Source organism: Lagopus muta, chromosome 8, assembly GCF_023343835.1.
Source record: "Lagopus muta isolate bLagMut1 chromosome 8, bLagMut1 primary, whole genome shotgun sequence".
Classification (NCBI taxonomy): domain Eukaryota; kingdom Metazoa; phylum Chordata; class Aves; order Galliformes; family Phasianidae; genus Lagopus; species Lagopus muta.
The window spans coordinates 35,629,539-35,646,973 of NC_064440.1; the positions used below are offsets into that span (position 1 = coordinate 35,629,539).

The following is a 17,435-nucleotide window of genomic DNA, read 5'->3' on the forward strand; positions in this document are numbered from 1 at the left end:
TGTTATTATTATTTCAAACACTCTATTTCAGCAGCTTAATCAAGCTTTAGAAGAAATTGAAAAAATACTGCGTTCATTACTTTCATCTGAGAAACAATTTGCACACAAGACCCACTCTATTATTGAAAATAAAAACCTGCCATTTGCCAGATACCCCAACAACTCAGGATCTTAAAGACCTTCACCATACCGTTACGGCATGACTGCTGTTATGAACAGGACTATAAATATGGGTTAAGGAGGGCAAAGTCTGACCTAAATTTCACTGACTTCACCCTGACGTGCCACCTGGATACAACAGCATTGGAAGAGCTCTTCTGAACAATGTTAATGCTCAGTCCCTGAATTCTGTTAGAAACTTTTAAACGAATTCACCTCACACGATCCACTAGCAAGAACTGCAACAGGAGAGAAAATATATAGAAAAGTATCATTAAAAATGTGCAGTATGTTTATTCTGTATGATATTACAATTACAGCTCCAAGTCAGTGATTCCGAAGCCTTTTATTAGATCATAAAAACTGAAGACCAGCTTATAATGAAATCTCTAATCAAATATGAATGAATCATCCAATATGACACAATTTCTTGAATGAAAAACAGATGGAGAAGTAGTAACAATTGAGTGGTTTAAGTCACAAGATATTAGTCAAGCCAAAGGAGCAGATATTTAATCATAAGCACTTGTTTTAAGTTAAAGGAGACACCGGCTGAAGGCAGACCTCGATTCAAGCCATTTAATTGGCAAATGACAACTCAGCGTTAGCTGTAAACTTAAATGAGACCCCTGTAGTGTGAATGAACGTGTTCCTCTGTACGTGATGCAGAGAAAATTCTGACCGCACATTTGCTTGGTGACAAAGCCATTGGTCTGACTGCAAGAAGATGGCAAGGAGGTAAAGAGGACATTCCCACAGCAGCTCTTAGAGAGGTTGGAGAGGAAGGGATTTTGGAGAACAAGGACACAGAAGGACAGTACTCGTGGGTTGGAGTGTTTGCACCACAATCTAGCTCTCAAAAGAGCCAATCTATTGAAGGCAGTGTCCCTTCTTTCATGGCCTGAACACGTCAGACATCCACACAAAGTCAGGCCATTACACACTGGCAGCAGTCTCGCATTAACTTGGCCCAGCGGTGTCGCTGGGACTTTTCGTTTTGAAGTAACTAGGTTACAGTTTTTATTTGTTTACTTGGCAAACTCTATCTTCATCCAAATTATTTTGGGGTTTGGAGTGGATGCTTTGAGGCAGGGGTAGGAAAAAGCAGCGGAGAGTAAAGGTGTGTTCCATTAATTAACAGCAACTCTCCAGATCAGCATCTGGATGATTTTAAGCATCGCTGCAAAAGCCGTTCACCTGATATTCCCTCTACTGCCCAACAACAAAACAGAGCCAAATACAGTCCTGAAAACCAATATATGCTGGGGAAGAGCTTCTAGGATTTTGATGAATGCACGTCAAAAGAGGTATTTCTAAAACCCCTGGAACGCACATGGCTGCTGGGCACAGACCTGACATCTATTTCCCCCATAGCAATAAACCATACCTAGTTAATTTTGGCATAAAGCACTCTAGGGAGCTCTGCAGTACAGAGCACACCAATAAAAAAAGAACTTGGATCAAAGTAAACACACTGCAAATGAAGCAGCTAATGGGCACGGCCACCTAGCAGGCATTAAGAGCAGCTGGTGGAAGAAGAGGACAAGGTAAATCAGGCCGCTCCAGAACCCTTATCAGCCTTGGAAGGGAAACACACAGGTTTGTCTTCCATCCAGATGAAACAAAATGTCTGTTACGAGCCATGGGGCAACAGTGTCACCTGGAAGAAGTAGAGAACAAAAGGCTTCATCTTGATTTTCAAGCCTCTCCAGGGCTGCGGATGAAGACAAAACACAGACTATGCTGCACACACGGAAAACACGATGGCAAAGGCACTGAGAGATCACATCTGAAAGAGGCACAACTCTCCCCCAAGAAGTGCCTGATTCCGTGATCAACTTTCCATGAAATATTTATCACTTTTCATTCACTGCACAGAACTGTTATTTTTAGAAGAGCCAGAGGCAATGGGAACAGATTACTGATTAACAATTCAAGTGAGCCTTTAAATGTCTGCTTGTATCTTGCCATCTCCTCCTTCGCTAAGAAGTCAAAAAGTTTAATATAAATTCTGTCATGCATTCAAAGGCTCTTCCCTCCTTCACCTGCTTTTACACGACAGCAAAGGCACAAAGCAGCCTTTCCCTTGGGGGGGGGAGAAGTGAGAGAAGAAGTATTGTGAAAATAACACTTGGTGAACATTCAGGGCCAAGCAAATCCAGGGAAATCTATAGTCAATTACTACAAACTTAAGCTTAACAAGATGAGGGAAGAATAAAGAAAAGCAGCATGTTGAGTCTTGTGATAAAGCAGACTTGCCTGCCAGTTACCTCTCATCAAAGAAAAACACTGCAGTGTTCACACACTCAAGATTTAAGTGTTGCTTTCAGCTTTTAGAACAGGAACAAGCCATTAATTCTTCCCACCTCCTCTGTTTAATAGCCGTTTCCTTGTGCTTAAGAAAGGAAGTGACAAACGTGTTTTTTTTTCCCAAGAAAAAGCACAACAAAATAGAAGTTAAGAGTTCTGAGCTCCTTCCCATCACCCAAGTTCAGGGACCACGCTGTGGGAAAGCACTCAAGTGGTCCCCACTCCAGCAAACCCAAAGCAGAAGGAAAAGTGGTTCAATCTCTTGGAGCTTCACATGCTCGACACTCACACCTGGGTGCTGACTGGAACAGCCAAATTTGGAATTTGGCTGAAGCATAACACAACGCTTTCCTTGCTGAACAGTGGATTGCAAAGGTGAATTTCACCTCTGCCTCCAGTTGGAGAACAGTAACTGCCATCACAGAGGCTGCATTTTGCACTGCTAGCTTAGGGCAGGAAAAAAACCTTGTATTTACTACAACAGGTACTAACTCGGTTTTACAGAGCAACTACCAAGGCTCTAATCTACATCAACCCACAGTTTCTTTGCTGTCGTATGTCAGAGCATCTTAACGGTGAAAAAATTCACCCACCAGGTCTGACAAAAACAGCTGCAGCTAATAAATAAGCAAACAATAGGCTAACAAAAAGCTAATAAGCAAACGGTGATTCGATCCTAGCGTACTGTTTTGACATTACAGTGATTTCTCCACAACTCGCTTTGCCCCCCTTGCATGGAGAACAGACGAGGATATTTTTAACATTAAAGCACTGGCCTTTCAGAACGCGAGCTCCCCTCCTGCAGCACCATAAAATTGCACAGCATCCCCATTCCGACACGTCCCAGTGTGAACAAGGAGCAACGAGCTCCTGTCTGCAGAAGCACAAACCTGTCGGGAGCTCCAAATCCTGACTGACCAGCAGCAACCCGGACCTGCTTCAAAGCCCCACCGCGCCACACCGGCTCGGTATCGCTCTGAAGGAGCTTTTGAAGCAGACGTGCTATAGAAAGCAAGCAAATATCTGAAAATGCAGTGTAGCGAGAGGGCATTCTCTTCCTTTGAAGGGATAAATTAACAAAAGCACGCTATTCAGCTCTGTTAGGCCAAATGCACTACCACTCCTTCCTCGTCAAGGCTGGGATTAATCTTGGATTTCAAAAGCCTGTAAAATCGTGTAACAATATTAGTCCGGAGGCTCTTGCAGACCATTTGTTCTCAGATACATCAGCACTTTTTCAAATGAATGTGGAAGTGAGACTGGATAATGAGACCAGGGAAGAAGCAAAGGCTCCGGCTGCCCGGCACGGGCTGTGTGCTCATGGCAGCACCGAGCCCAGCGGAGCCCCAGGCCCATATGGGACAAGCAAAGGCCTGTGGGCAGGGCTGCGTGAACAGGAGATGGGGCAGCCTGCTCAACACTGCCACTGGGACATCCCCTGCTCATGGTTATTGCTACTGCCTCTATCACAGCTTGACCCAGAATGCCACAAACACAGCCTTATAGAAGAAAAAAACACCCATTCTAAGTAGTGAAGGTATGCTTAAGGATGATCTGTTTGTCAAATCTAGAGGATGGAGTCAACAGTACATAAGTGATGTTCTTAAGAGGATTATCTACAACATATCTCATACATTTGAGGTCTTTAAGACTGGCTCCCCAGACGTGCGGTATGGAAAGGCATTCTAAAAGCATGGAAGAATAGGTAAGGGGACAAGAGAATTCTATCCCTCCCTCCTTCATGTTAATCTGTTCCCAGGCTGTGTGCACTCACTGCTAAGAAAAAAACAAGAACAGTACCCTAAAATCACAGGGCACTTAAAACCAGCATTCCATCACGCTTCTGCAAGTGATCCACTGCCACTGGTCACAAACAGATAACAGCCACCTGCGTGCTCACAAACCTGAATGCTTTCTCTCCTGCTGACCATAGCGTCTGTACCTGTGCAGCCCCTGCTCTGAACCTCTATGAACTCGGCAAGCAGAAGTTAAGGAAAGGAAACACAGCACCATCACCTAACAACTGATACCCTTTCCGACCCCAAGCCAAGTGTGCAGCAATATTCTGATGCTGTACAACCAGAAAGCAGCTGGAACGGGTTGTTTATCATTAACAGCAGCTGATAATATTCCTGAGCGAGATACGGGTTGTAGGGAGTTTGTCTTGTTTTCCTTTTGCAAGCAACTGAAATCCAGAAGCACCAATTACAGACGATACATTTTTGAAAAGGGAAATTGCATCTTTTCTCAAATTCATCCTTACTTTTTGTGAAAGGGAGACAAAGCACCTCCATAAAACCCGACTTTGTTGCTGACTGAACTCCATTCTACTCAACCTCACTCACTCCTGAAGCAGATTCATAGAAATGCCTTAAACACTTCAGTTCTGTATTTGAGGTGCTGCCACGAGACAGGACAGAGCGTGCTTTAGACTTGGGTATTTTACATCCCTTGGCTACTTTTTCACACCAGAGAAGAACAGTGAACATAGATCAGACTTCTCCTTTGCTTGGTTTGTCTGAGAAAACATTTTGGTTTCCTATAAACTCACCACAATGATTTTATCTCAACTGTAAATGCAGTACTGGGGATACAGGTTGCTCACCATCCTCTGCCACACAGCAGTGGGTTTATTCATCATGAGGGCTACAAATCAGTTGCTTTACCACAAGGGGATGAAGTTTGGAGGGGAATATCCCAGGACATGACTGAGCATTTTCTTTTTCCTTAAGCTGTTTTTCAATCCCATTATTTCAGCCATGCCTGAGACTTGGAGTAACACCCCACAAAACCAAATGCAACTTCCTTCTCCAAAGCAAGACTTGGCATTTCTTTCCCTTTCCTCTCTCAGACGGATCTGCAACAAACTTTCTATACACAGCAATGACAAAAAACATGGAGGACAATGGTCTGCTCACCATTATTCCATCAGTTCATTTCAAAAACTCATCAGGATACACAGGTATAGGCAGGCACCACACTTGAAAGCCAGCTGATAAGCCACTCAAAAGGTCGGTGGTATCTGCTTGCCATTACAGATTCACCAAAATACCTTTCTGCTTTTTGCCAGGCTCTGCCTCCATGCTTTAAGATTAAATTAAAAATATAAGATGCACATTTCTGGCTCATGTACAAGCAGCAAGGCTGAGAAGATTTCTTCAGCAAAACCCAAGTTCAGGATCCCAAGTGAAAAGCACCAAGGTGACTGCTGATCAGAGCTGATGCTGCTTCTTGTGTAAGGTCACTTTTTCATTTCCCTTCCCTCAGAAGTCTCTCCTGCCCTTCACCCACCACGCAGCCAGCATGACCTAAGCTTTCAAGCGTGAGACAGAAGTTTCTGTGGCTCAAACGCTGCTGGAAGTCATCTAACAGAGTCATTGCTGCCTGTCTCACATTATGCCCACTTCACATGAGCACAGCTCTCCATTGATGTCTAGCTGCTTATTTTTCAGTAGGCAGAGAGCTGAACTATTGAAAATACTCAAAATGCAGTACAAAAGGTAAGAATTCTATGAATCCTGAAGAGTTCATAGCCCTTTAAACAACCTTCTAGCATCTGGTGAACACAGAGAACGACGAACTCTAGCATCAGGTTACCCAAGCTGTTTAACCAGCAGCACCCTTTGTCCTGAAATACCTCTAAAGAAAATGTGAAACATTACAAGCAACAATGAAATCAATTCCAAAATAGAGTAGAAGGCTAAAAGTCATCACACATTTATAATACTGCCCATTGATCTATTTACTGACAGAAGTGAGGAATGTGATTCCTCTTGTGCACTTAAGCAGTCTCAGAAAATTCCATCTAGCACACAGATACAAAACTAGTAGGAAAATCTTTAAGTTGACCTGTGTTATCAAGGAAGAGTTAAAATGAGAATCTCTCTCAGGGTTAGGAAAATTTAACCTGCCTTACTTGACAGACGAGCTTTGGAGCACATGCAGTGAAAAGAGATTTCTCAGAATGCAAAGCCAAACCTCCATAGCTGGTAACAACGGTCTCCTCTCTTCCCCCAGCGCAAAAGCTCACCCTCCTTAAAGGTTTCCTTTCCCAGAAATGCATTTAAGTCCACAAAAATCTAGGTTAGATCGCAGCCCATTTCCCTCCTCCTGATCTACTCAAATTGTTTTGAATATACTTCATTTACATTTTCCCAACTTGCATTACCAGAAGCTCTTACATCTTCTGCAAGATCTCTTCCTTAATATAAAAGGACCTAAAGGGATTTTGGAAGGCAATCAAGAAGAGAAAGCTGGGGTTTGGGAAAATTTGAGCTCCTACCTGGAAAGTAGATGATGCTTCATATATCAAATCATCCCTAGTATAAACATTTTTATCAGTATGAGCCTGGAAACAAAACACTTTTGGAAAAGAGAAGGCAGAAGTACAAAAGAAAGCAAGAGATTGCTTTTCATAGCATTTCATGTATTTTGGATGCAAACAGTTGCTTTTGTTTTTTGAAGTGCTCTAACTGCAAGCCGTAAGATTTCTCTCCTCTGCCCTGAAAGAAGCAGCCAACCTCCAAGAGCAGCACTGGCTGCTTTGCTTGCTTCATACCAGAAGGACAAGACACAGGAGACAGTGCAGCAGGATCATTAGGACAGGGAAGAAAAGCAAACAGCCAGGAGATCAGCATGATATGCTTTGATCAGCCTGAGTTTGGCTCCGACTTTTTACTCATTTCAACAACAAGGAGGTTTTTCCCCCAAATAGAAACTCAGAAAACCTACTTTGGTTTGCAGCTCTCCTTTTAAGCTGTGAAAACTCTCATAGGGTGCTGCACTGCACTGCTGCTCCCTCCTTTCTAAGCACAATGAGAAGCTCCCTCTGTCAGGCCAGCCTCCCCTTAGCTCCCTGCCGAGGGTTGGGGCTGAGTTATTTAAGCCTCCACAACTGCTGTGCTCTGTTCTCCCCCTCCACTCCCAAACCCCACTTGCTCAGCCTGGGAAAGTAGATGTGTGCAAGTTCTGACACACTTTGTTCCAGCGTACTGCATTTGCATTCTGCTCATCCACTTGTAAGACAGATCTGCATAACATTTTACTGCATTCCCAGAATAGGAGCAACGTTTAATAAAAGTTTCTTCTTACCAGAGCTGGGCATGTGGTTCACTCTAGGTGGATTCAACAGCTCTACTGGCTGGTCTCTGCCAGAAAGCCCATCTGGAAAGAGAAAAAACATCACAACAACTCTTTGGTTAGCTGAGCTATTTTAGACATTCCAAGCAGAAAAATAATAATAATAATAAATCACTAACCAATCAGCAGTGAGAATCAGAAACACACAAGTAACACAAATCAATAGAAACAAGAACGTTAACAGCACAGCAGCTGCCTAACAACTGCTTGCTCTACAGCAGAAAATAAAAGACTCCCAAACCACGCTCAGGTTTTCCTGGTCTTTAAATCCAACTGGTACTGCTCCCAGCTCACAAGAACAGGCACGGCGGCTGATAGACCTCACCATACAATTGCTAACCAGCTATTCCTTCCTTCTTCAGGAGAACGGAGCAGAGTTCAGACAGAAACACATCCCTGGTGAAGCGAAGTTGAGGAATGGTTATAAAATGCCAGGGAGATGCTAAGGAAAACTGGCAAATCACTGCCGGAGATTAAAATGCGCAGACATACATAACAAGTCCCATTTTGCATAAGTTTGGATTTCAGAAAGGCATTAAAAACATACTTTGTAAATGATATGCAGAAATCCATCGTGCTGAAGCAGTTCTCTGTTTAAAATATTTCAAAGATTACATCTCGCATTCAAGTAGAGCTAAAACAGAAAAACATGATCCCTGCTGCTGTAGACTGCCAGACCAGATTTTCTAGTCATCCACTCCCCTCCACTCTGCCCCCCCAATAGGAGCTGAAGCATAAAAATGCTAAATTCAAGTAAGTGATGCTTCACTACAGTACGTTTCCAGTACTTCGGTTATGAATACTCCATCTCAGATTGGTTTGTTCCACTGTAAATACCCACACCTTTGGCAGTTGTGTCTCACTTGATCTCCTCTACCATGTTACCGTGCTGCAGCACAGATACCATCAAGCCAAACCCCGTCTGGAGACATCAAAGAAGCCACCCCATCTCTCAGTCAAAGCCAAGTTCACTGCTATAGAACGTTACGCTGCTGGTGGAATGTTAAAAAAGAAAACAACACAAATCACACTTTGTTTTCTTCTCCCTGTTTGCACCGTTTTGGGCTCCTGGACAGAAAGAGTGGTTGGGTCTTCTCCATCACTTACACGGCTTTGCCTCCACTGCCAACGCCCAAGCATCAGTGCTGCCCCAGGCAACAAGTAAATGAACCAAACTACAGCCACGCTGAGCTTTCCTTCCCAAGCAAGTAATTACTGTCCTGCAGATAAAACAGGTTGTTCCCATCACACGCTATTTGCTTTTGGATTGTTACCATGAGACCAACAGCACAGCTGGGGCGGACAGCTTTGTGTCCACAAGCAGTGGGACGTGCACAGAGCAGACTCAAATGACACTTGAGTCTTTATTTCGGTCTGTGGACTCGCTCCCACACTGCTGTGTGTGCTGAGTGTCACCAGAGCATCACCAACACGTGTGTTGGCAAGTGGGGATTTAGGAGCTGTGTCTGCTTTTAATTCTAAGAATCGAAGTATCTACATTTTCAATCAAATGAAGAACCCAAACCAACAGTCTCTGCTGCAACATGAATGATAATCACAGAAAAACACGGATGTTTTTTAAAGCACTGCAGTCTAAATAATTGAATCAGGCAAGACAGAGGTTCTGTACTCCCTGCACTCACTGACAAAGGAAGGCTCCACTTGTAAGAAGGGAACATTTGCACCAAGCACCTCTTCTACCGGTAACGATAAAAGAGGTCCAAGCAGGGTTTGAACATGCACACTCATTGAGGGGTGAGCTAGCTCACAGCCAGAGCATGCACCTGGCCACCCTGACACAAGAAATAATGCACTACCAGCTCAGCTTCCTACAGCCACCCAGGGATCCTACAAGAAGCAAAGGATCCATTTCAAGAGAATGGGTTTGTTCAGAAAGTCAGAACAGCGCTGCATTTAGTGAAGCATCCGATCTGCTGTTACTGCTATGCTGCTTTCTTCTTACAACCGTTACCGAAGCCTCTCTCCTAAATCAGCTGCTACATAACTGACTTCTGCATAACAAGAAATGCATGATGTTTTATACCAATACGTATGAGGAAGCAATAAGATAAAGACTGGCCTTGGTCTGCAAATGCCAAAATGAATACCATCGGTTTCTGTCACAAAAGTAAAAGCTTTTCCCCCACTCCCCCCTTTCCAAAGAATTCAGCTCCAACCCTCTAGAAGCTTCACCCTGCATTTCTAGAAACAGCTTTGGCAATTACAGAACTAAAAAAAAAATCAACAGACAGAAGATGCTAAAAATATCTGTGCCACACACACAGATCTCCAGTTTTGTCCTTGCTATTGCCTGGAGGGAATCACAGGGTGCTTCTGCAATGCTGAAAACCTGGGCAGGGATGGGAAGCAGCTTGTCTCACTGCTGCAGAAGGGCAGCAAAGAACACGCACAGAGGGCAAGCTGTGCAATCGCTGCTCGGCACTTCCACCAGCCACAATCTCGCAGCTACACACAACAGCACAAAGCAGATTACCTACGAAATACTTTCAGCTCTCTACTAGACGAGTGTTTCCTGAGATACTAAAATGAGATGCCGAGAAAACACAGTCTTGAATGGACTGTAGATGACTCCACTAACAGGCAGCACCCCCAGGCAGAGCGAGTTGTCCCAGCCATGTGGGAGCCCTGCACCCTGCACACAGACCCAGGCTGGCTGCACGCAGGAGATGCCAGAAGCGATGCTGCAGACCGTCCAGCCCAAAGCCAGGCGACAAGGAGATGTGCTGCAGCATCCAGCAGGTCTGCGAGGAGGCACACGTCTCACTGATGGCTCAGGTTAGATGAGATTTAGCGCAGCTTCATTTTCAAAGGGGTAATTCTACTCACTAATTAATGAGATGAAGCTATTACTCATTGACGGGGACTTGAACATTTCATTTCTATCACAGTCCGTCCTGAAGCGTTCCACAGAGTTACTTTAAAATATATCCAGGTCACTTTCTGAAGTAGCTGGGCTTGCAGGATTTAACCTCATTGAAAAGAGCAAAACAAAGACAAGATGGCTACAGTACACACAGAACAACAGGGAGAAACCTGCATGGATAAAAGCCTCCAGAAAAGATGAAGAAGCCAAATGAACTAGAACAACATCCAAGGTGAAACCAGATTAGACAAGGAAGCGCAGCTTTATTCCTTCTTCCCACTAAAAAAAGGGCAGATGATGAACGAAACAGAAGGCTGGAGCACTCAGTTCACTTCCACCAGAAAACTGTATGCAGCCTTCCTATAATTAACTCTGATGAGTTAAAAAATGCGGGGCAGAACTGGAAAAGGTTATTTAAATAGCTTTTCATGTATTCAGATCTTTAGGCCTGATGCAAATCAGCCTGCTCTACTTGAACTCCCCACGCTAAGTGATGAACAACCAACAGTTGTCTTTAAAGACCTCCCAGAGAACAGGGAAAGTCCTAAAGAGACACAAAGGCAGTTTCTGAGGGAAGGTGGGAAACAATTACAGTAAATAGGAGTTATTTCTGTCTTCCAGAAAGAAAGGACGTGGCAGCACAGAGATTAGTGCCGCCAATGGATGGAGCTGAAGGCAATTACTCAGTGTTGTCAGTGTGTCAGCCCAGTAAAGTGGTGGTTTTTAAAAGATGTTACTTATTATTTTGGGGGATTTTACCCAAGATTTATAAAAAAAACTTTGAAAGGTTTCAATGGGCACGTTATTAAGAAAGTCAGGTCTGCATGAATCACCCTAAAGCAAGCACAAATCTACTTAAAAGGTCCATTCAGTCATCATCTGCTTTTAGATGGATTATACCCAGCATGGTGTGGTAGTTCACTATTTAATGATAATGCATTAAAGTTGTATTTAGATCTCAGACCTGACATCACACCACAGAGGTCACACTTGGGAGCACGGCAAGAAGAATTCAACGACAAGTTGGCAAACGGGTGCAAGGTTCAATCAGAAATGGGAAGATCCCTCCCCCCTAAATAACAATAATGGTTAAACGCACAATTAGAGGATGAGCAATGCCCGGCCGAGCAACAACACAACAAAAAAGAAGCACTTTGCAAACTGAGAATCCACCGCTTGGCAGCGATGCAGAAGACACAGGTTCATTCCAGGATGCATTAGCAGGCACATATGCAAGACACGGGAGGTAATTACTCAGAGACGTGACAGCCTGCTCGGCAAAAGAGCTGCCCTTGGTTTTAGAAGATGAATTGCAGGCAATCAAGGAGAAACCTCTGAGAAAACACTTGAGAAAAGTTGGCATCTAAGAGAACATCCCAACCACATCCTTTCAAGAGCGTGCATCCACATTTAAAATTCAGCTTCTGCTACGGTCTCTACAGAGAGAAGGGATGTTTCTGGATCAATGACTCCTGAGTTTATATTTGTCATCGAGCAAATAACTACCTTGCTCTCTTTACTGCTTTCTAGCAAAAGCAGTTGTGAGCCTGTCTCACAAAGGAGAAGAAGAGACCCATTCCCCTTCTCCCCAAGCCCACAAGGATCCTGCTTTAAGGTACGACCAACACACGCTTAACACAGCAACACACAGAAATGCTCGAAGGCAGATGACCAGCCTTACTGAAGATGGAGACCGACTTTGTACATGACAGCAATAGGACAAGGGGCACCATTTTAAACCAAAAACCGCAGGTTTATGTTAGATGGTAGGAAGAAATTCTTCACTCAGGGGGCAGTGAGGCGCTGGCACTGCTGCCCAGAGCTGTGGGTGCCCCATCCCTGGAGGTGCTCAAGGCCAGGCTGAATGGGGCCCTGGGCAGCCTGGTCTGTGGGGACAACAGCAGGAGCTGAGATTGGGTGAGCTCTAAGGCCTCTTCCAACCCAACTGTTTTATGATTCTTTGATAAGAGCTCACTTTGATAAGACCAGCACCACATCCACAACCTGTAAGAAGACAAGCAGGGTGGTGGCAGATCCCCCTCCATCTGCACACCACCTTGCAACTGCAGAGGGCTTACAGCCAGCCCCAGGCCGCGCTCCTGGCCGCGCTTCTCCTCTTTGCACGTGTTCAGTCCCAGCACGGAGCAGGCTGAGCACAGAGTTGCATTTGAGAGGGATACAGCTCCAACTCGGTGCCTGCCAGTTCACCTAATGCAGTCCAGCCACTAATGCAGACCCTTGCCTGGGAGACTGAGTTTTAATTCAGCCCTAAAGCAAGCTTAAAAAAAAATAATAATAATAATAATAATCAAATCAGAATTCCACTTTCACAGCCTGCACACAGCCTCCTCAGCACCAACTGTCACACTCGGCAGAGCTGACCCTTTGCACAGCGCTTGCTCTCCCAACCACAGCGCTGCACACAACCTGCGAGCAGCATTCATCTGCAATGCCTCCTGGGGGTGGGGTTCTGCTCAGAGGCATCACTGCAGTGCTAAAAACAGGTAAGTGCTAACCTCACAGCCTTGGGATACCAGGTGACAAACACAGAGTGGCTTCGGAATAAAAGTCTGCCCCCGACCATTAGGCACAGCCCGCTAAAACATCCTGACTTGCATATTAACAGCTGTGGTGTATAACAACAAGTTAAAATATTAGTAATGAGAACAGTAATTATCATGGATGTATTATTTATTTGTCTACTCATTCGGAATTTACAGAGAAAAAAAAAATCTTCAACATTTACAAGAAAGCAATTAAGGCAGCAAATGGATTATTTCTCTTTAAACCTATGAGAAAATGCTCAGCGCATATTTCCTCTCTAATTTGTCTGCACTCAAGAATCTATTTTTGGACGTCTCCCTAGACTGTATTGTAGCACCACATGTACTGTAATGGCATTTTAATTAGCCCAGAGAGCTGGAAGATGCACTGTGCATCCGAAAGAGAAGCAGCCTAACAAAATGAGAGCATCCTTCTCTTCCTTTCTTTGAGATTTACAGCAGCTATCAAGTAGAAATACCAATTATGGTTTCAATTGGAATTGACTGCAACTACTATAAAAACCCACTGCATCGCAACAGCATATAGAATTGAACAAAAATAAACATAGTATTTAAGCACTGTTTACTCATACTTTAAGGGTGGATGGTAAAAATAAAATGCTGCAGATACCTACAGGAAGAACAAGGGATTAGAGCAGAGGAGACAATTAAAGTATTTTAGAGTTGGGCTCTAAATATGCATGGCCTGCGAGCATAATGAAGAAGCTACCCACAGAAATGAAAGCCAATCCAGTCCTGTTTAGGTAGGGTTGGATTTGTTTTATTCTTATTTTTATTAGCTCTAATGCTCAAGGTTAGCCACCTTCCACTGCCAGCACGTGCCACAGCACAAAAACACTGTCAGCAAGTCTTGCATGGAGCCTTGTTTCCACTGCTTTCCCATGCAGAACCCAGCAAGCAGAAACCCAGCAGACTTCCCTACAGTTAATCTTAAGGTAGAAACAGCACTCAAATAGCTAGCACGAAAAGCAACCTTGCATTGATTGCCATGAAATTTTCCTAGAAGCCAAACAGCAAAGATGTGAAGCAACGCTGAGGTCCTCGAGGTGTCTACAGACCACTGCAGATGTGTCCACACACTACTTGTCAAGCACCAGATGATAGAAGTTCTGTGACCCACCTCTTAATGCCACTGTTTACTTCAGTCCCTTGCTGTCAGATATTCGTATTTCATCTCGTTTTTCATTCCATTCTTCTGTATCCATTTTCCAAACCAACTGATGAGCAGGAATCAACCCATTCTGGACAAGCTGGAGCATGCACCCGCACGAGAAGCAAAGCAGCATCCTACACCCCGACTACTGATTGCATGCACACCGGCAGGCTGAGCGATCACTCAGTCTTACAGGCAGCCAGGCAAGATGGGAAACCAAGCACGGAAAGCTTACCTGCTCCTGTTTGACACCAAGCACGACCCCTAAGTCGCACTAAGCGCCACTTACAGCATTTGTTTCTTCACAAACACCCTTCTGGATCCCAATGTGAGCGGCTCAGCTTCCCTGCGACACTCAGCACCTTCTGCACGTGGTCAGCCCAAACACCCGCCGGTTCTGCTCTTCAGTTACAGGCAGAAGAGATTGCTATTACATTTCATACACACAGCTGTAGCCCAGCACGCGATACCAGGAAAGCACGGCATCAGATTCAGCTCTATTTTTGGTTTATCTTACCCAACCATCTCCCATAGGCTCTCTTCTGCAGCCATCCATCCAATGCTCCCACCTGCCTGTGCTGTCCTAGAGCTCCAGAAGGACAGGAGCTCGGGGCTTCCATGGGGAATGAAACCGGGATGTAGCCGTGCCCACGTCCTCAAGGTGGAGGCTGCCAGATCCCGCTAGGGCCTGACACTGATGGCTCAGACACGGTGCTGTGTGCAGAGCCAACCTGGTACCTTGGCACAGCATCTCCCCGTTATCCCAGCCCTACCTGATGGGAGGGCAGCTACTGCCAGCTGCAGACAGCAGGAAAACTGCCCCAAGATACCTGTTCCTGAATACACCAACGCTGGTACCTACTGGCTTCAGACAATCCGTACGTAACAACTTAGTGCCAATTAACGTTCAGATTTCTAAAATCTGCAATTCAGATATTTCTAAACCCCAGAAGAATGAAGAAGAAAAAAGAAAAGACTACCATTTCAAAGTATCTAAAAGTAGATTTGACTTGCACAGACTGGGTGGAACAGCAGTACCCCTGCTTGCAATGAAGGAGCTGAGACTACACTGTTTGTTACTATAAATATATGCCTAGATATTTTCCCTGGCATGAAGCACTTTGATTATGCAGGCAAGAGATTCATCAGCCCTTACGGATAGCTCCATCCCTCCTGCTTTTACCCTGCCAGTGAGCACGCACTGCTGGCAGGAGGGGAGGAGGGTGCAATCTGCCGCCATCTGCAGGGGGCTGCCATCTGAAGAGGTGACTGTCCTCAAGAAATTAGCATAGTCCAAGTACTGAGCTTAAATATGGAACAGAAGTTCAGCCAAGCGTTTCTTTCACGGGCCGTTCTGCAAAGCGTTCCCTGTTAACTGTATGGTGACTTCTTCTTAAGTTTTAATGCAGATTCGTTACCGAAAGGGAACAAAACTTTCCATCCTAGCTAGATACAGGAAGATGAAGCCAATATTCCTACAGGAGATCCCCACTGCCAGTGGAAGGTGCTTCATGTGCTGAGACAGATGCCACGAGCTCCAGCACAGCAGAAAAGCAGAACCCGTGCAGCAGGAGAGGTGCTGCTGGCTCCCAGCCATCTCACAATCACCGACTATTCAGAGCACAACAATTCACGTTTGATAGCTACGAACTCACAGACACAATGCCTCCCCTATCACAACTAGTATTTAAGCAGGTTTTAAAAAATGATCGGCGACACAAAAGTGAAGAGAGAGAAGAAAGAAAAAAAAACCCATGAAATTATCACCAATTCTCAGCAGAAGGAAACCTAGGAAGCACATTACAAAGGCGGGAGAGAAGGCTGAACAACCGGCTTCAATTTCCCTTCTCTCCAGGTGAATAAACCAGCAGGAAGAAAGAAACCCAGCTGAAGGACAGCCTGGGTCTTCCACAGGTTCCAATGGGATTCCAGCTCCGATTCACACGCTCCCATCCCGGCCCTGAAAGAAAGCCTGCACCAAACTGACTGCTCTGACACCTGCATTAAACACTGAGTGCTGGCAAAACTCATAAACCATGGCAGAATTGTTTGCAACTGCAGCTTTGAAGCCTCCCAAAACAAGCTGCAGAAGAAGAGTGAGATGTACTGCAAAGCTCAGCTCACCCTCTTAACTCTTTCTTCTATTCCTGCCTTGGCCAGCATAAATTTGCTCACCTGAAGAAGTAAACTAACAAGTTGTATTGCATTCACAGTCTTCAAGCTAATGAGCTGCTAGTGGGGAAAAAAGCTTGTCTCTTTAAAGAGGGAATGGATGGCATTCTACTTGCACAAAGCAGCACGGGTTTTTTCCTTCTTCCAGCCCACACCACACAGGACTTGTCCGCGATACTATTTCCATGGCAATCTGTGTCCAAAGGCTCTGAGCATTTCCAGCAGTGAAGGGAAGCAGTAATAATTCCTCAGCAACCCATGACACCAGCGCTTTCAACAAGCAGACAAAGCTGGGGAAAATTCCTGGATGGAGCAGAGGGCAGGGAGAAAGGAGGCAAAGGAAACTGATGGTCCCTGGACACTGGCAATGGGATCTCGCTAGCTGATAACCAGATGCTCCCCAGCCTCACAAGCTGCAGCTGCTTGGGTGCATGGCAGAACTGGAAAGAGCAGAGGAAAAAAAGGAGAATTCCTCACTGAGGAAAATAAGTACAAAGACATGGAAACAGATCTGTCAGCAAACAGAGGACTTGGGTTTGATGGAGCTGCAGGGTCCCAGGCAGCTGTCAGCGTGCCCAGCAATCAAAGCTGCAAGCTCTCAGTGCTCCACCAAGTCTTGGTGAAAAAGCAGGAGCAAAAACACCTGTGAAGACATCCCCCAGCCCAGGTAAAAGCCTCCCACAGGGGTCTGAGAAAGCTTCCAGCCAAAGGTGCAGAGGCACAAGCAGTAAGCCCAGGGTAGCTGGACTGGACGCATCTCCTGCGTGGGGAGCAGCTATTGCAGAAGCTTGAGGGACCCCGAGAGGTTGCACAGCCCCCGGGCTGCATTACAGAGAGCAGCACCATTTGTTTGACCCAGCTTCTGCTGTTTTCACAACACATCCAGCTGGCAGAACTCAGGAACAGCCCTCACCAGCAAGCAATCCTTTCTGTCAAACGTTTTAAGGACCAGAGCCGAGCCAAGCATGCTTATCAGCAGCCTGAACCGTAGGCAGGTTGAAGATGTATGCAGGAAAAATGTTAGCATTTTAAAATGCAATCCCTCCTCTTAAAA

At 45.1% G+C, this 17,435-nt stretch overlaps 1 protein-coding gene across 9 annotated transcripts in view; it reads right to left on the minus strand.

Moving 5' to 3' along the window:
- HDAC4 (histone deacetylase 4) overlaps positions 1-17,435 on the minus strand; it is a 214,088-nt gene that overhangs the window by 130,737 nt on the left and 65,916 nt on the right. For 8 of the 9 annotated variants that reach the window (XM_048953284.1, XM_048953285.1, XM_048953287.1 and 5 more), the window contains one exon: positions 7,561-7,632. In XM_048953284.1, coding sequence (XP_048809241.1) covers positions 7,561-7,632 — 72 coding nt within the window. Of the gene's footprint in view, positions 1-7,560; positions 7,633-14,444; positions 14,466-17,435 lie in introns of those variants that run through there. The other variant, XM_048953288.1, reaches the window with a different exon arrangement.